The 22,598-nt window shown below is 35.0% G+C and overlaps 1 protein-coding gene across 11 annotated transcripts in view; it reads right to left on the bottom strand.

Annotated features, from left to right (window-relative positions):
• Positions 1-22,192, bottom strand: part of LOC124186317 (zinc finger protein OZF-like) — a 79,842-nt gene extending 57,650 nt beyond the window's left edge. For 2 of the 11 annotated variants that reach the window (XR_006871625.1, XM_046577908.1), the window contains exons 1-4: positions 21,435-22,192; positions 19,286-19,440; positions 11,977-12,075; positions 1,131-1,218 (exon numbers count right to left, since the gene is read on the bottom strand). Coding sequence is in view for 4 of the 11 variants with exons in the window: in XM_046577908.1 (XP_046433864.1) it covers positions 1,131-1,218; positions 11,977-11,978 (90 nt within the window). In the remaining 7 variants the exon portion in view is untranslated. Of the gene's footprint in view, positions 1-1,130; positions 1,219-11,976; positions 12,076-19,285; positions 19,478-21,434 lie in introns of those variants that run through there. The other 9 variants (XM_046577914.1, XM_046577916.1, XM_046577913.1 and 6 more) reach the window with 7 other exon arrangements.
• Between the last annotated feature and the right edge of the window lie 406 nt (positions 22,193-22,598).

Genomic DNA, 22,598 nt, shown 5'->3' with positions numbered 1-22,598 from the left:
TTGAGTAAATTTGTTCAGATATGGAGAACTGGGAAATAATGACACCATTATTATTGTGTCGGCATCGTTTTAACCATTTTAACTTTCTTAAACCCTTTCCTTAACCTTTTTAATCTTTGGACTTGTGCATTGTGATTTTCTTATTGTTAATTTATTTATTAATATTCAAACCTTATACACCTACACTGTTTAACAATTGGAGAAGATGCCAATGTCTATTATCATCTTATTTGAAGAACCATCGCTCTCCATTTTGAATTTTATGATTTTGACCAGTGTTTTAATCCTCTTTCTTATACAAGGTAAATTACCTCTTAAGGTCTATATACTTTTTTAATCGTAATAGATATACTGAATGTTCTCTCCAATGTACAATAGATAATAAGTCTTAATAGTATTATATCCATGCATGTTAATGTCTTACCGATGGAATTTATGTTCTTGACAGTTAAATAAAAAATTGATCGTTCTGAGGAGGGCCCCTACCCGGGCCGAAACGTTAACGAAAATATACGTAATACATTCAACGACCGCTCACAAAGATTTACCACTACATTATCTACGAGGTCGAGAATTTTAATCCTTCACTTAATAGCAATATTGTCTGTCATTTCTCCTAACCACACGTAGCATTCAACTTACTGATCGTGAAATATCGTTTGGTTTGCTTGCTCACAGCATCCCCATAAGTATTTCCCATAATCTCCCATAAGTACAATGAGCCATCATGATCAGGTTTCTAGTAGCAAATGATTTATTAAATGAAACTATTTAATTCAGCTAAGTTAACAAAAAAAACTATGTAAGCTAGTACTATTACTGAAACTAAACTTTGGTACTCATAAGAGTATTGAGGGTGACCATATCACTAAAGTCGGTATTAGCATGTTGCTTCACCATTCTTCACGTGTATTTGTTATACAGCACGGAGTATCAACTTTACTCAGCTAGACAGACACGGCTTTCTTGTTTTAGAATGCTTCACATTTACCTTGTCGCGAAAGCATAATGTTAAATGAAGAATTTAAAAGTTTTAAATAATGCGATATGTTTATATCATGTTTTGACGTCATATAAAAATGTCCGAATCTTCCACCTACGAAGATAACCTGTATTGACCAGTCACATACCTGCTGTATCTGATCAGGCGCTGATGAGCTTAACCACACGACGTTGCTACCATTCGTTTCCAGGGCCATTGAGGTGCCGTTTTTGATCCTATAGATTTTTCAAGAATAACTCAGTGAACTCACTGACTTGTATTTCACGCTATTGTTATAAGCTAGAAATTGTAGTCAGTTATAGTGGCGGTGGTTTCAATATTAGGTTAAGTCAAGTTATGTACCACAGACAATACATAACGAGAGTGCGTTGCATGAGTATTTAAAAAAAATCATGCACGCGGAATAAGATCGTGCAATTAGGGTGGTGGAATCAATTAATGAATCCGAATATTAAATGAATGATTGAATGCCATTATAGTATGGCAAGCTATGTCAATTCATTATCAAGATTTTTCGTGCAGTTTCTTTACTCTAGTTACTATTAGAAACTCAACCTAGAATGTGAATAAATTGTTCGAATGAGTGGAACATGTAATGAATATTACGTGAGACGAGTTTACACAGGGCACAGACAAGCCATTAAATTTTGTAACACGATGGTAATAGAAAGATAGACCTGCTTTAGTAAATAAATAAAACATCACATGCCGTTGAAATATTTTCGTTAGATTCAATTCTGGCACAAAACAATAGCAAATAATAAACGCAGCTAAATGTAGTTCTCCAGAAAATGCAAAAGATTCGATGAAAACTTCCTACATTTCCCGGATAATTTAAAATTCCTTTAAATTTTCTTTCCTAGACTTCTGCTCAGCTCTAGAAACCCTTTATATCTCGAAGCATGTTAGGAATACTTAGTGCATAATGATCGGAAATAAAAAATACATAAATTCCTATGAAATATAAAACCATGTAAAAAGTGAAACGAGTTTTTTTTTTTATTGATCCCGTGAACAAAAGCCAAATATTTTTTATAAAGTAAGTACTTAATATCTTCAAAACGTATATACAAATCAAGTTGATCGGTTCAGGCTATCAAGGGATGACAAATATTTTTGGATTTAGGAAAATATTTTTTTACTCAAAACCTAGGCGTTGATAATGGTTAAAATTTGCAAAGCAATCATGCTTTATCAGTTGGTTTATAGTCTCAACATATGAAGCAAATATGCGCGAGGGCAGCTAACTCATACTTATCCGGCTACGGCCTTTGAATCACTTTTGGGATAAAACTTTGTGCGTTACGTTATGCGCAAACAAAAGACCCTACCCATACAGCTTGAAGATACGGAGAGGACATGCTGACGTTTTGATGATTATGAGGGCTAGGGTGTGCGGGAAAAAATCGATGTTCTTTTTCGGTTGCATCCGGCATTAGAAGTTAATTTGGGGTAAAAAAAAAAAGATTTCTAGAAGGAGAGCTCAAAAAAAAATTATTTCGAACGGCGCATAGCATTTTAAGATTTCCCATAAGAATAACACAGGAAAATATTGAGACTTCTAAATGTGGTAGTGCAACTTTCCAGACAAAAATCGCACAGAAACGCCTATAAGATATTCGTATAGAGAATCGAATTCCGTACAAAAAACGTTGTACGAAAAATTAGCTCAGAACAACCGTTCAAATGGTATCGCTATCTGAAGTTGGATTGATAGAAAAAAAAAAATTCAAAAAGCTGTAAAAATCGAATTTTTCGCTTTACAAAAAAACTTTTTGGGGGTTTTTTGTAGTGAATTTTCTTCTCCAACATACAATTTGCATGAAATCGTTCTCGAAATGTTTCGCTAATACAAAAAAAATCAAGCACAACGAGAAATATAAAAGAAACGACGTTCATCATTGATCGGGTTTCGAAAAGCTTTATTTAATGAATTTGGTTTAATATTGATCAAATAGTTTTGTTTTTACATTATAATGCTCTTATAAATCATCGTTCTTTTTTTTGAGAGTCTGTTTGTTGCAGTTAGGGTATTTCTGTGGATGATTTTGCACTATGCCCAATAAATATTGTAGCTGCTCTTCGTTTTTTGTTAACGAACCGTTACAAGCTTCTATCAAAGCGACACCACGTTCGGCTACGTCATTAACGACTTTCAGATTTTTAAAAAAATCTAAGCAACTCAAATAACTAGCGTTTTCAGGCCATAATTCAATATTTACTCTAAAAAAATCACGAGGTAAATTGAATTGCTCAAAAAGAAATAAGGATTTTTGTGTAACGAAACCGCTTATATCTTTTTTCAACAACATTTCCCAATCGTTTCTTTATACGAATATCTTATAGGCGTTTCTGCGCGATTTTTTTCCGGAAAGTTGCACTACCACATTTAGAAGTCTCAATATTTTCCTGCGTTATTCTTATGGGAAATCTTAAAATGCAATGCGCCGTCCGAAATAATTTTTTTTTTGAGCGCTCCTTCTAGAAATCTTTTTTTATTACCCCAAATTAACTTCTAATGCCGGATGCAACCGAAAAAAACATCGATTTTTTCCCGCACACCCTAATGAGGGCCTTATGAAATTATGAGATTGGAGATGAATGAAGACTGCTAACTTGTATCGGACCAGTAAGGCGAGTTTTCATCTGGCGAGAAATGGTAAAGGACATAGGAGAAGTTAGTGTTCTACAGTTACCAACTGATTTTACAATGAAATTCTGTTCAACTGTCAATAAGCGTAGAAAGATAAAATTACCTGAATCCACTTAGATCCACCAAAACCGCCGAGTAAATTCGCCTAGAGTCAGCAGTCTTTTTATACGATCACTCAACCTCTAGGTAGAAAGTTCTTGAAAATGCAAAGATAATAATTGCTTTTGCAAAACGGAGTCGCTTGGACGTCCGAAAATAGCAAATTTTCAGATTTGGTCACTTCCAAAGTTCCATTCTTGTTGACTTTTGGAAAACTTAAGTAGTATGCATGACGGTATTCAAGCAGCATCAGTTTGTTACTATTAAAATAATATTCTTGTGAGGATAAGATGTTTGTGTCGACTGCACAACAAATTTGATCGGAATAACTTGTTGAACATCTACCATATTTTATTTCATAGTGAAACAGATTAATTTTCCAGGATTGAGAATTAAATATCTGCTAAAAGAACAAAACTGGGAAAATTGAACAAACATATTTTACATGTATTTGGACATGTCATTTTTTGTCCACAACATGCATCAAGTTTCATCAAAGTGCCCAATAAAATTTCAATCGGAAATTAGTTGACTTTTCCAGATTTCACAGAATTAAAGCATCATTTTTGCAGAATAGACTTTCAGGGCATTATGATGGAAAAAGTAAACTCAAACAAATTTGTATTAGAAGACTAACTTTTTATTTGGTTGAATCAATGTCATGAAATAAATAAAAGTTTGAACCTTAAAGACCAAATTTCGCAAATTTTTGATTTCTCATGAATTAACGTAATCCTCACAAAACTATTAAATATATAAAGTTATGCTTTTACTATGGTAATTGCATGCTCCGTTCCATTTACGAAATAATTATACATATTACGATGTTTTTTTAAACGGTTCTATTGTGCGGCTTGGAAAGAACTGCAGCTATTTCCTCTTCAAATCTTAATGTTTTGTCTCAAACGGTTTTTTTTCTTGTAAATAGAGTTTATTCTGTGCTTTAATTCTTCAAGTTTCATTGTCGTTCACTTTATTTGTATTTTTTCATATTCGTAAATCTCTTTAGCAGTACTGGGTATTGGTTTGCGCAATGGTTAGATGAAACGGATATGTCTGTTTCACGTGAATTTAATCATTTTCTTTCGCATTATTACATTCTCTAAGTGACCTCTATAAATTACAATATCATTACTGATCTACAGTAAGAAAAGAGATTTCCTTCTGAAATCTTCCTCCAAGGTTTTACTGTCATATCATATAATAATATACAACTCGTTTTAAGAAAAGAATATCATTTCTGGTGAAGTGGAATATGAATGTAACCACAAATGATCCGAACTATCATTTCTTATTGGTGAATTGCTCGTCATTATTACAACACAATTTACATGTATAAAACAACATTCTGTAAGTCGTACCCGAAGTTTCAAGAGATGACTATTATTCTTACTGCGCAATCTACAGATCAATGTTATTAAATGTTGTATTAAGCGATTGTACCCCTGCTTCCGTAATTTTCGCACCAAGTGAATTATTAATATCTTCGCTGTACCATGCTTTATTCCTCGCATATAAATCAATAAAACTTGCTTCCTATTGGTACTCAAACTGAAATATTTGGTGTATAAACCACAGCATATGTAATGTGAATCGTGTATTATTCGTTCAAATCATAAAGACAATACCTCAAGTTTGAAATATTCTCATTTCGATTCAATTCGATTTTAAATGGTGCCATTGGTGAATTGTGCGTGTGAATTAGAATAATTTCAATATTAACCCTCTGAAAGCAAACGCGATAGTATATTAGCCAGGTGACGGAATTTTTGCCAATATTCACATCTCGTTTTGCATTTAATTTTCCTGTCATCTAAAATTAGCATATCGAATTTGCACCTGTAATTTCTTTTACACTCTGACGGTTTCATTCAACTATTTACATGTTGAAAAACATGAATTTAAATGATGTTTGTGAAAAAAACTATTTCTAGGTAATAAACTGCTCAGAGTTGCCCTCAGAGGGTTGAAAAGATTAAGTGTCAACAACAACATTGCATTACCAACGAAATCAACTGTTCTCAAGAAAAAGTATTAAAGAGTCTTTGAAACTGTGTAAAAAAAAAAAAAAAAAAACTTGTATTTGTCAATTTACAAACCTGAATTCGTACTAGGAGTTTGTTAAATTTGCACACAAACTGCATAGTTGAAAGACAGCACGTCAATTCCAATGAAACTTAGCAAAAGCACGAGTTGAAATGTAACTTGAGTTTCCCCGATGACATAATCGAGTCGCTCGTCAGGCAGGTAAGTTACCGGCGGAATAGGCATTCTACCGATCACACCGCGAAATAATGTTTGACAATTATTGGTAAACGCATTTAACAATGCAGGAAAAAATCTCTGAACACAACTAAAAGGTCTGACTTTTTCTATACCTAGAAAAATTCGCCAACATTTACAAGTTTTTCAGATACTAAGGCAAATTTGCACCTTGTGTATGCAGAGTAGTGACTTTTAAAGAGATCATTTTGAACAAAAAGTATATAAAATCTTGTAGCGAATTGTATAATATCATGTAGGTAAGGATTGCAGTTCATGTAACCTCATAAAAATAAAAAAAAAGCTTGAATATATACAGATTAACAATCATTTCGTATGCTACTTGTATTTTTTTTTCACTTTGTAATGACTGACCGACGTGATCAGGATCACATTATTTTTATTTAAAATGCATAGCCCTAGAGGGAGGAACAAATAATCATGATCAAATTAATCAGTGACTGCAAAGGAAAAAAAATTCACATCTCGTATGCAGGTCCTTATTCCATTCTATTATTGCATTCTTGATATAATCAAGTAAATGAGTATTGACAAAATAGCCACAGCATTGGAAAATAGAAGTGTGAGTCATTTTGTGTGAGGCAAAGCGAATCAGTCTAGTAAATGATTTTTTCATCATCCCGTATTATTTTTAGGAGGTTTCTTTATCATTCAAATAGTACAAAGAAATTTCCGATTTTATTGAAACCATTTGCAATAAAATGTTTGCGCACCTTTCGACATTAAATTCATATCTTTGTTGCTGTTAATAATATTCAGACGACTTTGATTTTTGGCAGATCAAATCTGTTTTGGAAAAAAAAATTTTTGTTAATATTCTTCGGTAGCACACTAGCTTAGTTAGAAAAAAAATGATTTATTGTAATGCACTAAGAAATATTTTTCATCACATGTGCATGAAAAGTGGGGTTTTGCGTTTCAGCTTAGCGGTACGAAAGTAGCCAATTACATCTCAGTGTTGTAAAAATAGGTTTGCGCATGCGCAGACCAGAATTCCTTCACTTTCGTCCCTAGGGAGAATACATTGACCACTTGCGTCCCGCAAACTACCACGTAACGCCCCACTATTTTTCATCCACTCGATATAAAAAATATCATACAATATATCATTGCAACATGTTACATTTCCGTGATAGCTGGAGAAGCTCAAGAAAAAACCGCAGCAGCATATTCTTTTATTTTCGTCAACAAAATTGTGAAAGTATGAGCTGTGGGCCACGCAACTTTGGACGCCTCACTAATCGCTTAATTTTTTTGCCACGAATACAATATTCTTTCTCTTCATGAAGTAGAAGTTTATAGTGTTAATGTAACAATGCAATTTAGAGAAAAATCTTTAGTTCACAATTTTAGAATTGTCTGAAATTTAGTATGTCTAAATATATTCACATTTAGAAAATCAACTCCATCAGTCACTCTAAGGTTGTAAATGTATTTTTTTTTTTTTAATTGGAATTGTTGATGTTATCCCCGCAATTTCATATTTCTATACTGAGACATCAGTACTGATTCATGATTATCACCCTTACCAAAGCTACGCCCTTGTAGTAACGCAAGCTTGCAGTCAATTCCTATGCTTTCTGTTGTAACTGGTAACTGTCCATTAAATTCCTGAATAGATATACAGAGTGAATTCCTAACTTCAGCACGTTCCGTTGTCTGCTCAAATTCAATGCGCATGCGCTACAATCCGAGAGAGGCTGTTTGCCAGGGTTACCAACCGTCATAGACGACAGGTTGCAGCGATGTATGTGACCTCAAAAATTTTATACAGTTGCAAGTTGATGACAATTGCTACCGACAATTGTTAAAATTTTTAAGGTTACATACATGGCGGCAAATCGAAGCCGGAACATGCAGTCATGATTATTAGGCTATTGTATGGTAACAAAACGATACATGGCCCAGTCCATATAGATTCAACGATGATTCTATGGCGACTACCTTCGATCACTTTGTAACTTTGGCATATCAATCTTTATGCCATTTCATGAGACACGTATTTTTGCGTTTTGGCGATAAACAAATTTTTATCACTGTTTCGTCGGTTTGAAATTTTCATGAAAATTGTATTTTTCTGAAAAAGAAAATGAAATCTCTCTTCTTCCAATTACCTCCATTTCGACCCTAATCATCCAATTGCAACGATTTTTCTTTCAAAACGTGCGGGATTTCAGAAGCCCTAAGTTCATTTCTAGTAAACTATGATTCAGTGGAAATTCTGAAATAGAAGAGGAAAATTAAAAAAAGTCAATTTCAGATGGAATGAATTTTCTCAAAAACACCATCTCCGATCACTGCTAAAATTTTATGTTCTTCAGCGCCGAAAAAGCCATTTTTTTGCTATGTGGTAACATACTATCTTCCTGAAAATATTTGATTTCGAAAGAAGAATGTTTTTACCTGTCAAAAAAAAAAGTTGTTTTTGAGATGGGTTCCAAAATCCATACGGTGACAAGTTGTTCAAAAAATGTGAAAATTTTTGCGAAAGGTTTTCAGGGGTCGTACTAGGAGGGAAACTCTTTGATGAAATCGAAAAATATCATAGTCAAAGCATTTACTGATTGTAAATCCACGTGGCGTCATATATGTAGTGGAGTAAGGCTCCGGCAAAGCATCTCTAGACACCAGGTTCGATTCCTGACCCTGTCGTTAATTTTTCAAATTACCAAAAATTTTCGAATTTACATTTTCTAGCATTTTTCTTCTCGCTAAAATAGATATGACGTATTTTCATATCATTTCATAGACAGCCGTGACGGTCTTACGTGGCTTTTAACAAGTATTGTAATACTCTTGTAAACATGTCACATGTATACAAAGATCTATAATTGTGCTTCTTGAGACGAATTTCATAATATATATATGGGGCATTCCATACGAAACCGACCAATCCTTGACCCAACCATTTTTGATTTTGTTGTAAAGTTTCTATTTGTTTGTACTTACTCAAAGCAGTCTTTCAGATTGTGTTTAGATTTTTGTCTTAACTTTTGTCCAAACACAATAAATTTTTCAAAATTGGCTCACAGCATTGTTACGTCCGGCGAATCGCCACACGTCTGCCTCATCTCGTCGCTCTCCCACGATCCTTACAGTGCCGTATCATCTCATTCCTGTTCTCCTAGTTCCATTCTGGCTCACGCCACTCGCTTTTTGCCGACTCAGCTAATTCTATTTCCCACCATTTTGCGCACCTTACGTCTACTCCTATCTATCTCAGTTTTATTCCTATTCCAAAGTTCGACAAGATCGATTCTATTTCCACACTCAAAAGCCTCACGTACAACTTTTCTTGCCGATATTGTGAACTACACACTCCGTTTAAACTATTCCACAAACTCTTCAAACAAATATATGGTTGACATCTCCAACATCCCAACTTCTGGTTGTGCCCGCACGTAAAAGCTAAGTCGAACCAGTTTATTCCTCACCGCTCGGGAATAAATAACGTCCACGGACGTAACAGCTTTTTCGAAAACAGATATTAAAATAAAATACCAGGTATTTTTTTCGTGTTGAATTGTAGTTCGTTAAAGAAAATGGGAAAAAAAATCGAAATTCATTTTCATATGTTTTTTCAGTTTTAAACTCAAAATATTTTATTTTCAAATCTTCGACCACTTTGATTTTTTTGAAAAAATTCACCACTTTTCAAGAAAATGCCAGCATGGTAGGCAGAGTGAACGATGCATACTGTACCCATAGACTTATTGAGATAGACTGCGCGCTCTATGCACTAAACTGAAGCCGTGACAAGAAAGAGAGAATAATGGCTACAGACGGTCTCTCTCACTCTATTCGACGACTTGGTGGGAGAAACATATAAGCCTTATACCACGGTGGAATTAAATAAAAAACTTCGTGTGTCGAGTGATTCTAATCTCCAAAGTGAGTACATATACCTTATAAAACTTGATATTCATAAAAGGAATTTATACGCTTTGTCTCTGACTCTGACACGATCCTCACATGATATTTATATTTCTGTAACAGAATCAAGGTAGATAATTTATTTTCCTGTTAATCAAATACAGTTTACGTCATTGACGACAGTTAACGATCTTGAATTCCCGCTTGTAATGGTGGGCGTAATGGTATAACTTTCCTATTGGCTATTCACAAGGTCTGCGCTGTACTACACCTTATTAATTCCACCATGGCCTTATACCCATAGACTTATAAAGATAGACTGAGCGCTCCTATAAGAGGCACTGACAATTAGATATGAAGGACAGAGATATACCGGGAGTACTGCTCTCTCTTTTCAATCGGTGTCATGGTGGAAGACAACGGAGCAGTGGAAGTGGAACAGCTATAGATATAGGCGCATAATTTCGCCTCATTCTCCTCTACCGCCTCGATCCCCGCCGCAAATATCGTCAAAGAGAGAAAGGAGTACTCCCGGCATATTTCTGTCCTTTAAATGTTTGCTTCAAGCCGCTCATAAGAGCGCTCAGTCTATCTTTATAAGTCTATGCTTATACCCTCATACAAGTATACACCTCCCCGCTGGCCTTATCGCAGTCGCCACCTGACAGCTGTTTCCCACTCTTTTGATCATGCGACAGAGAAAGGACCACTATGGGATCAGCTGTCCTTCATTCTCGGCTTTAGCAGCTTCGTAAGACCGTGTAAGACCACGGTCTTACATACATGTCGGGAAACTCCTATGCTGGGAGCCACGATTATTCGCGTCGCTTAGCGAGGGCAAATTTCTATTCTAGCGGCAGCACCAGTTGTCGCTGTGGTTTAGTTACCAGCAGCCCCCTGACACTCACCACTGCTCGTATACTAAAAAATTGTACGCGTTTGTCCCCGTTTTTTAGTTCCTCTACGTGGCGCTAGTAGACTTCTGACACGCTCGCTGCCCTCGCTGACCGCGCGCAAGCTTGTCAGACAACTACTAGCGCCACTAGTGGTGAAGATTGGTGGCAGAATCGAGGGACATTTTGCGAACCACTTTTAGCAGCGTGTGTCAGGGGGCTGGTTACCAGGACAACAATAACCTCAATAAATACGATGAGTGAGCGTGAGTGAGCGAATACCCATATATGTATATGCGAATACCACGGTCTTGTCTGGACCCCCCCCCCCCCCCCACGGCCCCGCCGCCGCTGTTGATAAGATCGCAACGAACCTAGTGGCGACTAGTGAACACAAAAATGGCTTCAATAAGCGACCTACCCCCTCCAATGAAGTTTCCAGACCTGTATGTAAGACCGTGCAGACTATCTCTATAGGAGATAACCAAAGTAGAAGTATCTCTATAAAAATCTATGAATGGGCCCGGCTATTTATAATAGGTGTGAGGTATAGTATTACGATCACTTGTCAACCAGTTGATTTTAGAAAATTTGTTCTTGTCAGTGAAGGTTTACTTCAAAATTAAGGGGGTGTCCTGGTAAATTTCGACGGTGACATATATATCTCCAAATATCGAAATCCACGTATTTCAAATGCAAAAAAGGGCTTAACAGCCTCATTCTATATGCAAATCTGACCAAAAAAAAGCTCCAATGCATTTTCTTTAGATGCAGAAATAAAGAACGAATGTACTATTGCGATTTCGTAGAATCCAAGTCATTTCTTTATTTCTGCGTGAAATAAAAATGCATTGGAGTGTTTTCCTTCAGAATTGCGTATAGAATGAGGTCTGTAAGCCCTTTTTTGCGTCAGAAGTGCGTAGACTTCAATATTTGGAGAAATATACATCAATGTCGAATTCGATCAAGGTACTCCTTCAAGCAAGTAGAATCGCGCGTGCTAAGAGCTGGTCCTTTAAAGAACTCTCAGTAAAAGATACATAAATATGGCTCACATTTATAGCAAACACCAAGACTTGTCTTTGGTGTGGGAATACGGTAACATACTCAAACAATGTTCAGTCAGCGATAATTTCGATCTCAGTAACAGTGAATAGAACATCTATACGTACATACCGGTGTCGTGTGAATAGATTTAGCCACTCCACTACTAAAAGTCGGCTGTTATTGGTTCCACAGTTGAGCTGCTGGTGTCCTTAAACTTTCTTGCACTGGAATTAAAACCATCAGTAAGATTTAATTTTGTTTGACAGATACATGTGCAGTGTTAGAATGAGACAATGTGTGGTGCAGTTATCGACAAACCAATGACGAATTGACATGTGTTTTCTTAAAGTGTCTTTGACACAACTATCTTGGCTACATTATTTCATTGACTGAGAGTACTGTCAACAGTTTTTTGACTTGTACGGTAATCTTTGCCTACGTTTTCAGTTCTCTCATATAATAATGAATTGGGGCCATATTCATATGTCGAACATTCGAAACCTGGATCTGAAATTACTATTGTAGAATAAGTAAACACAGATGTTTCTTCTCAACTTAATTATTATGTGAGATGCGCACATTTCAGATTTTTTGAATAAATACCTATATTAATATAGTTGCATCTGGAACGTTAACATAATAAGAACCACTTTTAATACAATATTAGAAAAAGTCTTTTCACAGGATGTACACGTTAGCCATAATATAAAATTTCATGAGCTAATTGACGCTCTGCGTTCTATTCATAGAAACCTACCCCAAGTTTCAAACTTTCATTTAAACAAAAATATAAATAAATTCAACTATGAAAGTTTAATCTACAGACAAATTGATTTGCTAATTTATGAATTTGCATTAATTTTATAGAATACTGTTACATAAAGGCGTTGTGAAAATCAAGTAACATAGTATAGGCCCGCTTCTTTTTTTATGAACATTTTGAACTTCAGGCACATTTACAGAACACCGTTTTGATAATTAGTGACAATTTAATAAATCTTTTTCTTAAATTTCAAATACAAAACAACACTAGACATTTTCTCATTTTTTCAATTGAGTCGTTTCTATAATACCAGTTTATGATCATCGAGTTAGGGCGACTAACCCAACCAAAGAATTGTTCGGCATGGAGAAAGTATAGGTGTGTCCGGACTTATGAACAAGACCATGACGTAAATCATTAAATTCGCAAATGTTTGAGATTATAGTAGATTAGGAGTTCTAATTAGCCCTATTATGGGTTCTAGTGCCTCAAGCAAGAGAGAGACTGTATTCCTTTCCCGACTACCAACAACATTGAATGCATTTCTAAATAGCTAATAAACTGATTTCAAATTCCAAATTTTAATTGTGATTTATGATTACACAAAACACAGTGACAAAATATCATTTGAATTCATATTTGTCTTTCTAAATTACCAATTAAAATTATAATTGGTATTTACATTTTTTATCACTAGTTACATGTAATTATATGCATATACATGTGTAAATGCACATGTGTTTAGTACCGATTTTCTCTCTATTAACGACATACAATTTTAATCAGGATTGAAATCGTTTCCAATTACAAATGGCAATTGAGTTTGGTATGAATATTTTTTTCAATTATAAAATACAGTTCTAATTAAGTATGAAATGTTTTATAATTACAACTCACAGTTGTATATTATGATACCGAAAGCATCTCGTGAAATAACCATTCTCAGTTGACTCCTCGACTTAAGTTTAATGGGTTCACTCCACGAGATCCTCTCAGCAGGGTAACTAGAGCGTCACAAATATTTGCACAGGAGTGACTATAGTCACTCATCTTTAATTGCGATCGGTTGTTGATTGGTTTTTTTTCCATTCAATGAGGAAATTAGATTTTGAAAATGAGTAAATTAACCTTTAAACATACACATAAATCCTAGTCTGTAAAAATTATTTACGTTAAATGGCTTTTGGAAACAAACATTCCATGCCTGAGTTTCCATGAATATCAACAAGCCCACTTGGGTTGCCTGAATATAACTATCCTGAAGAATTTGCTTAGTTATGAGTGGACTGAATTGCAGAATAGTTCAAGGGTAGAAAATTACAGTATAGAATCACAGTGATCTGTGAAAAATGTTGCAAGGTAATGATAATCATAAAGAAATACTGATAAACTATTTCAGTTGAAATAAAAATTCAATTAAGCAAACTCGTGATTTATGGTAAGTTCAGGGGAAGTTTTAATAAATAACAGCAGGTTTGACTAAGTGAGTTGAGGGGTACAATACGCTTAATAACATTCACGAGTGATAAATAAACAACGTCACATACGAAATTGATAGATACAAAGTGTTTCACAAACAAAGAAAATGTGACTCGATTTGCAAAATTTAGAAATTGTAGTGACTGCTTGGATTGAAATAACAATTCATGATGCGCAGAACAGGTCTCTAGACCAGAACCACGGGCAGAATTGAATAAGACAATTATTAAAATGATCATAAGACTCATTTCTCGTTGACAACTACTTTGGTGGAATATACAAAAAAAAAAAATACAAAGCTGCTTTATCGGAACCCTTGTAAATATGCTACAGTCCGTACCAGTTTTAATGTTATTTTTTGGTTATAAAATTCTTTGCCTTCCAGCAAGACTTAAATGATCCTGATACACATTATTACCATTCTGTTACTGTAAGTGATGCATTGTACCGTGAGGATTTCTAACGGCGAAACAATCCGTGCATCTGAAGCAGGTAACGTCATGTTCAGACTAAGCATCATATCCCACTGCTTCATTATCACGATGAATCCCTGAATGTAATGACGGTCCTACTCTTAATTGCCTCATTATTGCCTTAGTCGATCGTCCGAATGCAATTTTTCATCAATTCCCACATTTCTTAATATTCAGGTTATTTTGACAACGTTCAGGTTCAATGTTTGGGATGACTGTGGTGAGATGCAGTGCACAACCTGAACATGAGCTGTAACTCCGGTTACCCTGCCTCAGATGCACGGTCGTTTCACTGTTAGAAAAACTCACGGTATATATAATAGGGGCAAATGATGCTCAATTTAGTTCTGTCAAGTGCAGTGAATTGTATTTTACAATTTTTTTTTTTCCTAAGTAATGAAATATCTTAACATCTTAGTAAATGATAGAGCTTATGATTGTGCCTGTACATTGGTTAAAAAAAGTTCAGAAATATTACAAAAATATTCACCTCTTTGCAGCGAGTTTTAACTTGATTTGAGGTTATGGTACGGTACTGCAACTGAATAGATAATTTTTATATTTTATTGCATAAGCACAATCTTAAGTCACATCATTTGCCAAGTTTCACAGAGATTTCATTACTCAGAAAAAGTAAGGATTGTAAAATACGATTTGCTCTATTTGACAGAGGCCCGACATCTTTGCAAAGTCTGTACTGTTGGATAACAAATCGTAGGCTTAAAGTTGTACTGTTTGGAAATGTTAATTGCAAGGTTAAATATAATGAGTTGATACAGGTAATTTCATTGAATTCAATTCAGTAGTAATTATTACAAGTATAAAACACAAAGCTAATAAGTGAATAAAAAATATGTCTGTGGCAATCACGTACATATAGATGTGAAACTTCTGAAGTTTATATGAGTAATTAACTGTGATTTCAACTACTCGAAAAATGGCTCTTGGAATAGCTTGCATTCAAACTATGAGACTGAGAATAATAATAATAACAATAATAATTTATTGATCACAATTATATTTGCAATGCAAGGCAGAAAGAGTAGAGTACAGCAGGGGGTTGGCAGTAGCAGTAGAAACACCTGCATTCGCACGATGGACAAGGGAAACTGCCGAAAACCTTGTCTAGGTGAAGCCAGACCAGTGTCCAAAGCACAGACCAGCAACCCGGTGTCTGAGCGGCGTGACTCGTCTCACATTTTGGCAAGTTGCCATTGAGAACCTAATCGACAGACCGGCGATTTGAATCGAAGTTCTTCTGCTCCGCAACCTCAAACCCACTACGATCGGTGAGTGAATGAGAATGAGAAAGTGAAGGAGACTAAGACAAAGAAGTATAGGGAGAATTAGCAATTTCCGGTTTTTATTTGAAATATTAAAAATGTAATTTATAATAAGATTTTGTGTTCGGACACAAAGAATTGGAGCCCAAAGATCCGTACGATGGAAAAACCAATGATAGGTGTTGTTTGGGGACTTTACGACATTGCAGTTCATAAAAGAGCGTTTCACAACATTCTATAGGTACGTATACATGATTTATTGATATACTTGCATTCATAATCGTTCGGCAAAGTCGCATGCACATATGCATGCAACACGAATGTCGTTTTCAAGATGTTAATTTTTATACTGGTCATAATATATATGTATAAATTGGAGGTGAAATGTTTCGTTAAAAAAAATTAGTGAACAACCACGGGAATCGAACCTGGGACCAGTGAAAGTCTATCCGTGGACATATATCCATTGGATTACCAAACATCCCTGCCATCATCACGTTAATTTTTCTCATCAACTCCGTTCAACTCTGTTAGTATGCAGGTGGTATTTTGTACACACCTTCCGCAGGTCTCGATTTTGATTTCCATTAATTTTTCTCATCTAACAATTTCTTCTTCAATTTTCACATTTATTCTGTAGTTACCCCTGCTAGAAAAAAATTTACTTCAAAGGTGTAATAGTTTTTTTCGTTTTGTCAATCACAGATCACAAGTTTGCAAATAAACACGTGCTGATAATATTAAGTATTAGACAATGAAAAATACATGTTATTACTTGAGTGATGCAATATAATTTCAAACAATGTGCACCAAGTCTATTCTTTAACAAAAAAAAATTTTAGCCCCACACGAGAATTCTTAAGGGCTCACATACCTCTGCACATGCTGAAAACCGAGTAAATTTGAAAACTTATTATAAAAGTTATATGGTGGGAAAAAAAATTAAATTGTTGATTTTACATTTTTTATTAACTTTTCAACTATACATGATAAAAATTAAATATTTTGTTTAATATTAACATTATTTTTTACAGGTATAAATAGACTAGTGACGAAAATAAATATAAATAAATAAATAAATAAATTATAGTATTAGAAACTTTAGTATGTAATTAATAAAAAAAAAAAATAATAATTAGTGTTTAATAATTTAAAAATAATTGTCCTACCTAAAAATTAAAAAAATGTCTCGTCAGACTAAAAACTAATTATCAAGAATAAAAAAAAAAGTTAAAAAATATTTAAAATTGACTGAGTTATCGTGCTGACAATGTCTAAAAACATAGTTTCAAGAAAATCACGTTTAAAATTTCTTGTAGGTAAAACGTGAACTTACGGCTAGTCTCCCATTCCAGCTTCGTACTGTACACCTTCTTTCGGTTGTATCTTCGTGTTTATTATGGTTTTCTACAATCTCTTGTCAACTTTAGCTTCTTTAGTGGATTGAATTGATTGTATGCTGGTGTATGTCGATGGTTAGCACCTTTGTTTTCACAAAACTTATGCGCTTCAATCACAATGCTGATTCCAAGTAATTGTAGGATTTGTAAATAACTGAGAGCTCCATCATTAAATGTAGATACTGCAACACCGTTTGCAATGTCTACAATTTTACGACTTCCTGTCGTACACTTACGAGCAAGTTTCCAAATTTGAGCATTGAGACTCTCGTTATTGCTTTGAGTAAATCCACCCAAGCACTTTTCTAATAAATCATCGCTACGCAATGCCTCATACATGGGTTTAAATGCCGTTTGTACGATCTCAAGTAATGCGGGCTTATGGGCAAAAGCTGACCCCTCTGCCTTTATTTTCTGCCAATCAGACCAGCTCTCTTCTTCTTTCGACGAACACCACGGTGATCTCTTGGTCCTTTGCAATCGGTGGAGCGACGTTTGAACATTTTTTAAATTTTCAAAGAAACACACGAACTGTACTCTTCGAAAGACGACTTTCAAGTAATATTAGAATCTTAAACTTCGCAGATGGTCTTACAAACGACCTTGTTTGCTAAGAAATCCAAATTTCGCGAACAAAAAAAATACGAACCACAGCTATCGAGAGGGGCACGGTAGTTAACCAGGTAGCCGTCCCAACCCGATGTCTGGTCACATTTATTGCTATAACTTTGTAACGGAGTGGAATTATCTTGCAAATTTATTTTTGAAAATTTCTTAAAAGTATTAAGGTAATTCTGGAGGTACACGTATTAGATAAAATTTTCTGCCGCAGCGTACATTAAAACCCAATTCTTGTATGATGCTGTCCGTTAGAAAATTTTGACAGAGCTTGTACGCTCTGCATATCTTACACAATCTCAACTCATCCACGGATAAGTCCCTTACATGTACAGAGCGCTGCGCTGTAATCGTGGCAACAGCCTAATTCTCCTGTTTTTGTACTATTCGCAGCTTCAAACGTAAACGTCAGTGTTTTGCGTGAATGTCAACTCGAGTGAGGTTTAAGAGTCAGTTTACGAAAAAAAAAGTGCGCGATAAAGAGCATACATTTCATTTATTGGTGGTATTTATTTTATAAGTATAAGAGAGATGGAAAATTATCCACGATAATATTCACGATATATATAAATAATATATATATACATATTTATATTATGAATATTATTGTGAATGAATTAACTAATTTCAATTTGTTAAGAGAATAAATTTATTAAAACTCCTTTCCGCAATTATTAAAACTGAAGAAAAAAACACGATTCAAATTCCCCGAATTTACCGCGCGCCCATCACTTTGCCGCAGCGTACACTGTTGTCATTTCGTCAGAGCTAACTGCAGCTGACTGTGTCTCCGCACTTTTCGTTCCTTGTCGAGTAAAATTGATATCTTTCGCAAGTTGATATCTACAAAAATAAGTAGTCGAACATTACCACTTTTTAAAATAATAATCCCACAATACTACTGCATACAATAGTGGTTTTATTTAAAAATCCTAAGATCCGTTTAGCGTCTATAATGGAAACCGTGAACAAAGTCCTGTCCGTCCATGTGCTAGGTATAGGCATTGCGTACAAATAGACCAATTTTTAATTGCAATTATCTCACAAACTAATTAGTGGATGGAATTAAAAATATAGGAATGAGTTCATGGAGGTAGTGTCGATACCATACTAAAATTTCAGGCGATTCCTAAGATTAAAAAAAAACTCCAGAACTACCTTAAGAAAAAAATCTATAAAAATATTCGATTGTTTGAAAATTTCAGGGGTATGTAAGCGCTTAAATTCACCTTGAACAACAAAGTTCTTCAACTTTTCACTATTTTCCAAATCTTACAGTAAACCTGCTTGAGTATTCTTCAAGTGTTAACAAACCTGCTCAAGTTTTGTTTAATCATCGACAAAATTCGTCAATCTAATCATAAATTCATCATTCAGACTATCAAATATAAAAATTTTCCATCAACAAGTGTACTCACTTCTCTAGAAAATGATCGTGGATCACAAATGGAAGTCCATCAATTGTCTTCTTTTTGTTGTTGAGTTACCCTGGTGTGGGGACTCTAATGCAGGCAACGGAATTTTCTTGATTCGAGACGTTCCTCATATGGCTCACAAGTCTCCGACACAGGATCTAAAGTGAACAGCTTCGTGTGGTGTGGTAATCTCTACTAAATTATGTATTACAAGGAAACATGAGTAGGGTATTACTATTGATATATATCAATGCCATAGAATAGTGTATAATGGATTTTTATATATATATATATATATTTTATAATACTTATTGCATAGCTTTCAGGCACACTAAGTTCTGAGATGACTGAAATAGATATTTTCAAAAATTTTTCAGAGATGTTAAAAGTTGAATAGTTTTAGAAAGATATTAAGTTTTGCAGCCAAACAAATATTCAAGTCATGCCAAGTACTTTCATGAAAATTTTAAGGAATATCTGAGTAGCTGCATTATTTCCGGTTGTGAAAATAATTTTTATACATTTATAATACAATTTATGATTATGATATATATATATATATATGACAAATTTCTGAAAATGTCTATTTCAATCACTACGGAACTTAGTCTGCCATAAAGCTATGCAATAAGAATTCAAATATCAAAGTAATTCTTCTTTCACATTTAGTCATTCTGCATGAGTAAATTATGAGAACTTTGGGTAAAATCAAACATAAGTATAATACTAACAGTAAGCCTTTAACAACATAACTCCTCAAATGTAGGACTCGTTGAGCAGCGTTTGTTTTACTAATGAAAGGCCATGGCTTACAATTAAATGGGATTCAGACTCTGCTGCAAAATGTGCTTGCAACTATGAAGAATCACTATGTTTTGGTTCAATAAATTCCAGTGATCTCCATAATCAGATTAAAGGATGGCAGTAGAATGAATTCAATTTGAGACAGGTCTCTCGAAACGAGACAAAATTTCATTTTATGTATAGAATAATTGAATTATTTGTAAATGAATTTGTACAAAAATTTCACGTTATGATATTCAAAGTTTAATACCTGTTATTGAATGATAAATATCAATACTTAACGTAGAATGATAATGGATACATTATTAAAACAAGTTTTACGAATAGATCATTTCTGGCTTCTTTGCAGTCTGAAAATAAGAAGGTCCAAAAAGGATTTGTTATGGAACATGATCCGATTTCTGAATGCCGAAGTTGTATACCATGAGTTTTCGTGGATGCGTACCAGGGGACCCCTAATTACAAGCCATTCAAGATACGAGTCCACTCTGTGTAGCTCCGAGTTTCACATCAGCCACGCGCTAACGAATGGACTGCCGAGTTGCTCAGAGTAGACCTCATGGTGCACGTCCACGAAAATGCCAGGTATATACAATGTGAGTAATTGACAGTGGAATAATCCAACACGCATGTGCTAAAATTTTAGAGCAAAAGCAGTTTTGTCAAGTTGACCAACCTTCATAAGTTCAGATGACAGGTCGCCACGGTATATGTGTTAATAACAATGTTTATACTTTCAACTAGACGTAGGAACAAAAAAAAAATTTGCGATGCGCGTATGTATTCCATAGATAACGATGCTGAATTGAACTGTAAAAGTTATGGTCTTGTGAAGTAGATGAGTTTAAACAATTTTTTTTTCTAATTCCGTGATATGTTGGAAGTATGAGCATTGTTCTCAAGCATCAAATTGATCTTATTAGTCCATCTTAGTCAATGAATAAAATAATAATAATTTCAAAACATCGAAAATTTCAATGTATTTTACATTTCAAATTTCAATCGCTCATGTGTTAATATTACCTCTATTAAAAATTTTTATGTTTATACAAGATTTTTGTCGGTAATATGAACAATTTTTTGGGGTAATCGAAAAAATTCTAAAATGACCAAAATAATGGACACTCTAATCTACAAATAAATATATATCACTGAGTGTGTGTGTGTATATATATATATTACATATATATACATATATGGTAGTGTAGTCATCATAGTTGAATAAAAAAAATCGGATGGGATATTTGATGAGAAAACTCACTCAAATACCGAAGGAATTGAAAAGTAAAAGAATTTTTCAACCCGAACAGAAATAATGTAAAATGCAAAATTTCTAATAAATACTCACTTGTATAGTTTATGCATCTACTCCGTTATTCTCGATGATTTTTTGAGTCTATATCCATAATCTGCATTCCGGTAGACTCGTTATCACATTAAAAATAAAAAATTAGCAAATATACACCTGCTGGGCCGTTAACAAAAGGCTACACAGGCCAACGGCCAACGAGCATCAAGGTGGGCAGCATCCCAAATTCCCAGGCATGGGTTGACCATGAAGTCGACTAAAAAATCTCCTCAAACACTTATCTTTGCCAGTGGATTATTTTCCGGCCGACAGTTCGGAACGTTACATGCGAAAATTACCGTACCGGTGATCGTTTGTAACCCCTCGGCTAGGGCGCTGGAGCCAGGCACTTGTCAGAGAATGTTTGAGTCCGGTAGACGTCTCTGATACCAAGCGAGCATTGGCCTTGCGTTTCACAGCATTATGACTGCATATTATTTGGAATTAAACTATCTCGCACGCAGACTTTCAACTACAAACCCTAACCCTTATTATCTCTTCAAAAATTGCAGGTTTTATTGATTTATCGCGCGGATTCGTTTACGCGTACTAAACGGAACCACGGAAGAGCGTCAACAAACTCTCTGGCGGCCATTACGTTCGACAAGGATAACAATGGGCGGCCGGGCACGCGATTCTCGACCCCTTCACTCAGCCGCAGTGCCGCCATGTGTTACTTTAAAATGTCCCTAGTTATGCATTGAGATCTCCCTACAATGTCTCTACACTCATGATTATGAACACGATGTGAGAAGAACAGTGAAAAAGCAGCCTGTACTTGCCACTGAAATATAGTAATACTGGAACGCACACCGTGTACAAAAGCACGTCACCAGTCTATCCCCACTGTCACGTACATCTCCACGCAAAGGTTGAACAGAGATAAAAATATGCTCCCCATTAGTGAAAGAGAGTTAGAGTTCCCCTACTCCATCTCTTTCGGTGCCAATCAAAAACGAGTATTCGAGAAAGGCAGAATCCTACCAATTTTCTAACTTTCTTGACGACGCTCTCTCGGGCAACGCTGCCTGACGGCGAGCGTTTCAGTATTAACATATTTCAGTAATGCTTTGCCCATACAACGCGTTGTGATTTTTAGTTGAAGTCACGATCGCAATGCATATAGCTCTCGTAACTCTACTCAATTTTTGTAAGTAGGAAGGG

This window comes from Neodiprion fabricii, chromosome 7 (genome assembly GCF_021155785.1).
Source record: "Neodiprion fabricii isolate iyNeoFabr1 chromosome 7, iyNeoFabr1.1, whole genome shotgun sequence".
In the NCBI taxonomy this organism is placed as follows: domain Eukaryota; kingdom Metazoa; phylum Arthropoda; class Insecta; order Hymenoptera; family Diprionidae; genus Neodiprion; species Neodiprion fabricii.
This window is presented reverse-complemented; position numbering and strand designations above follow the sequence as displayed.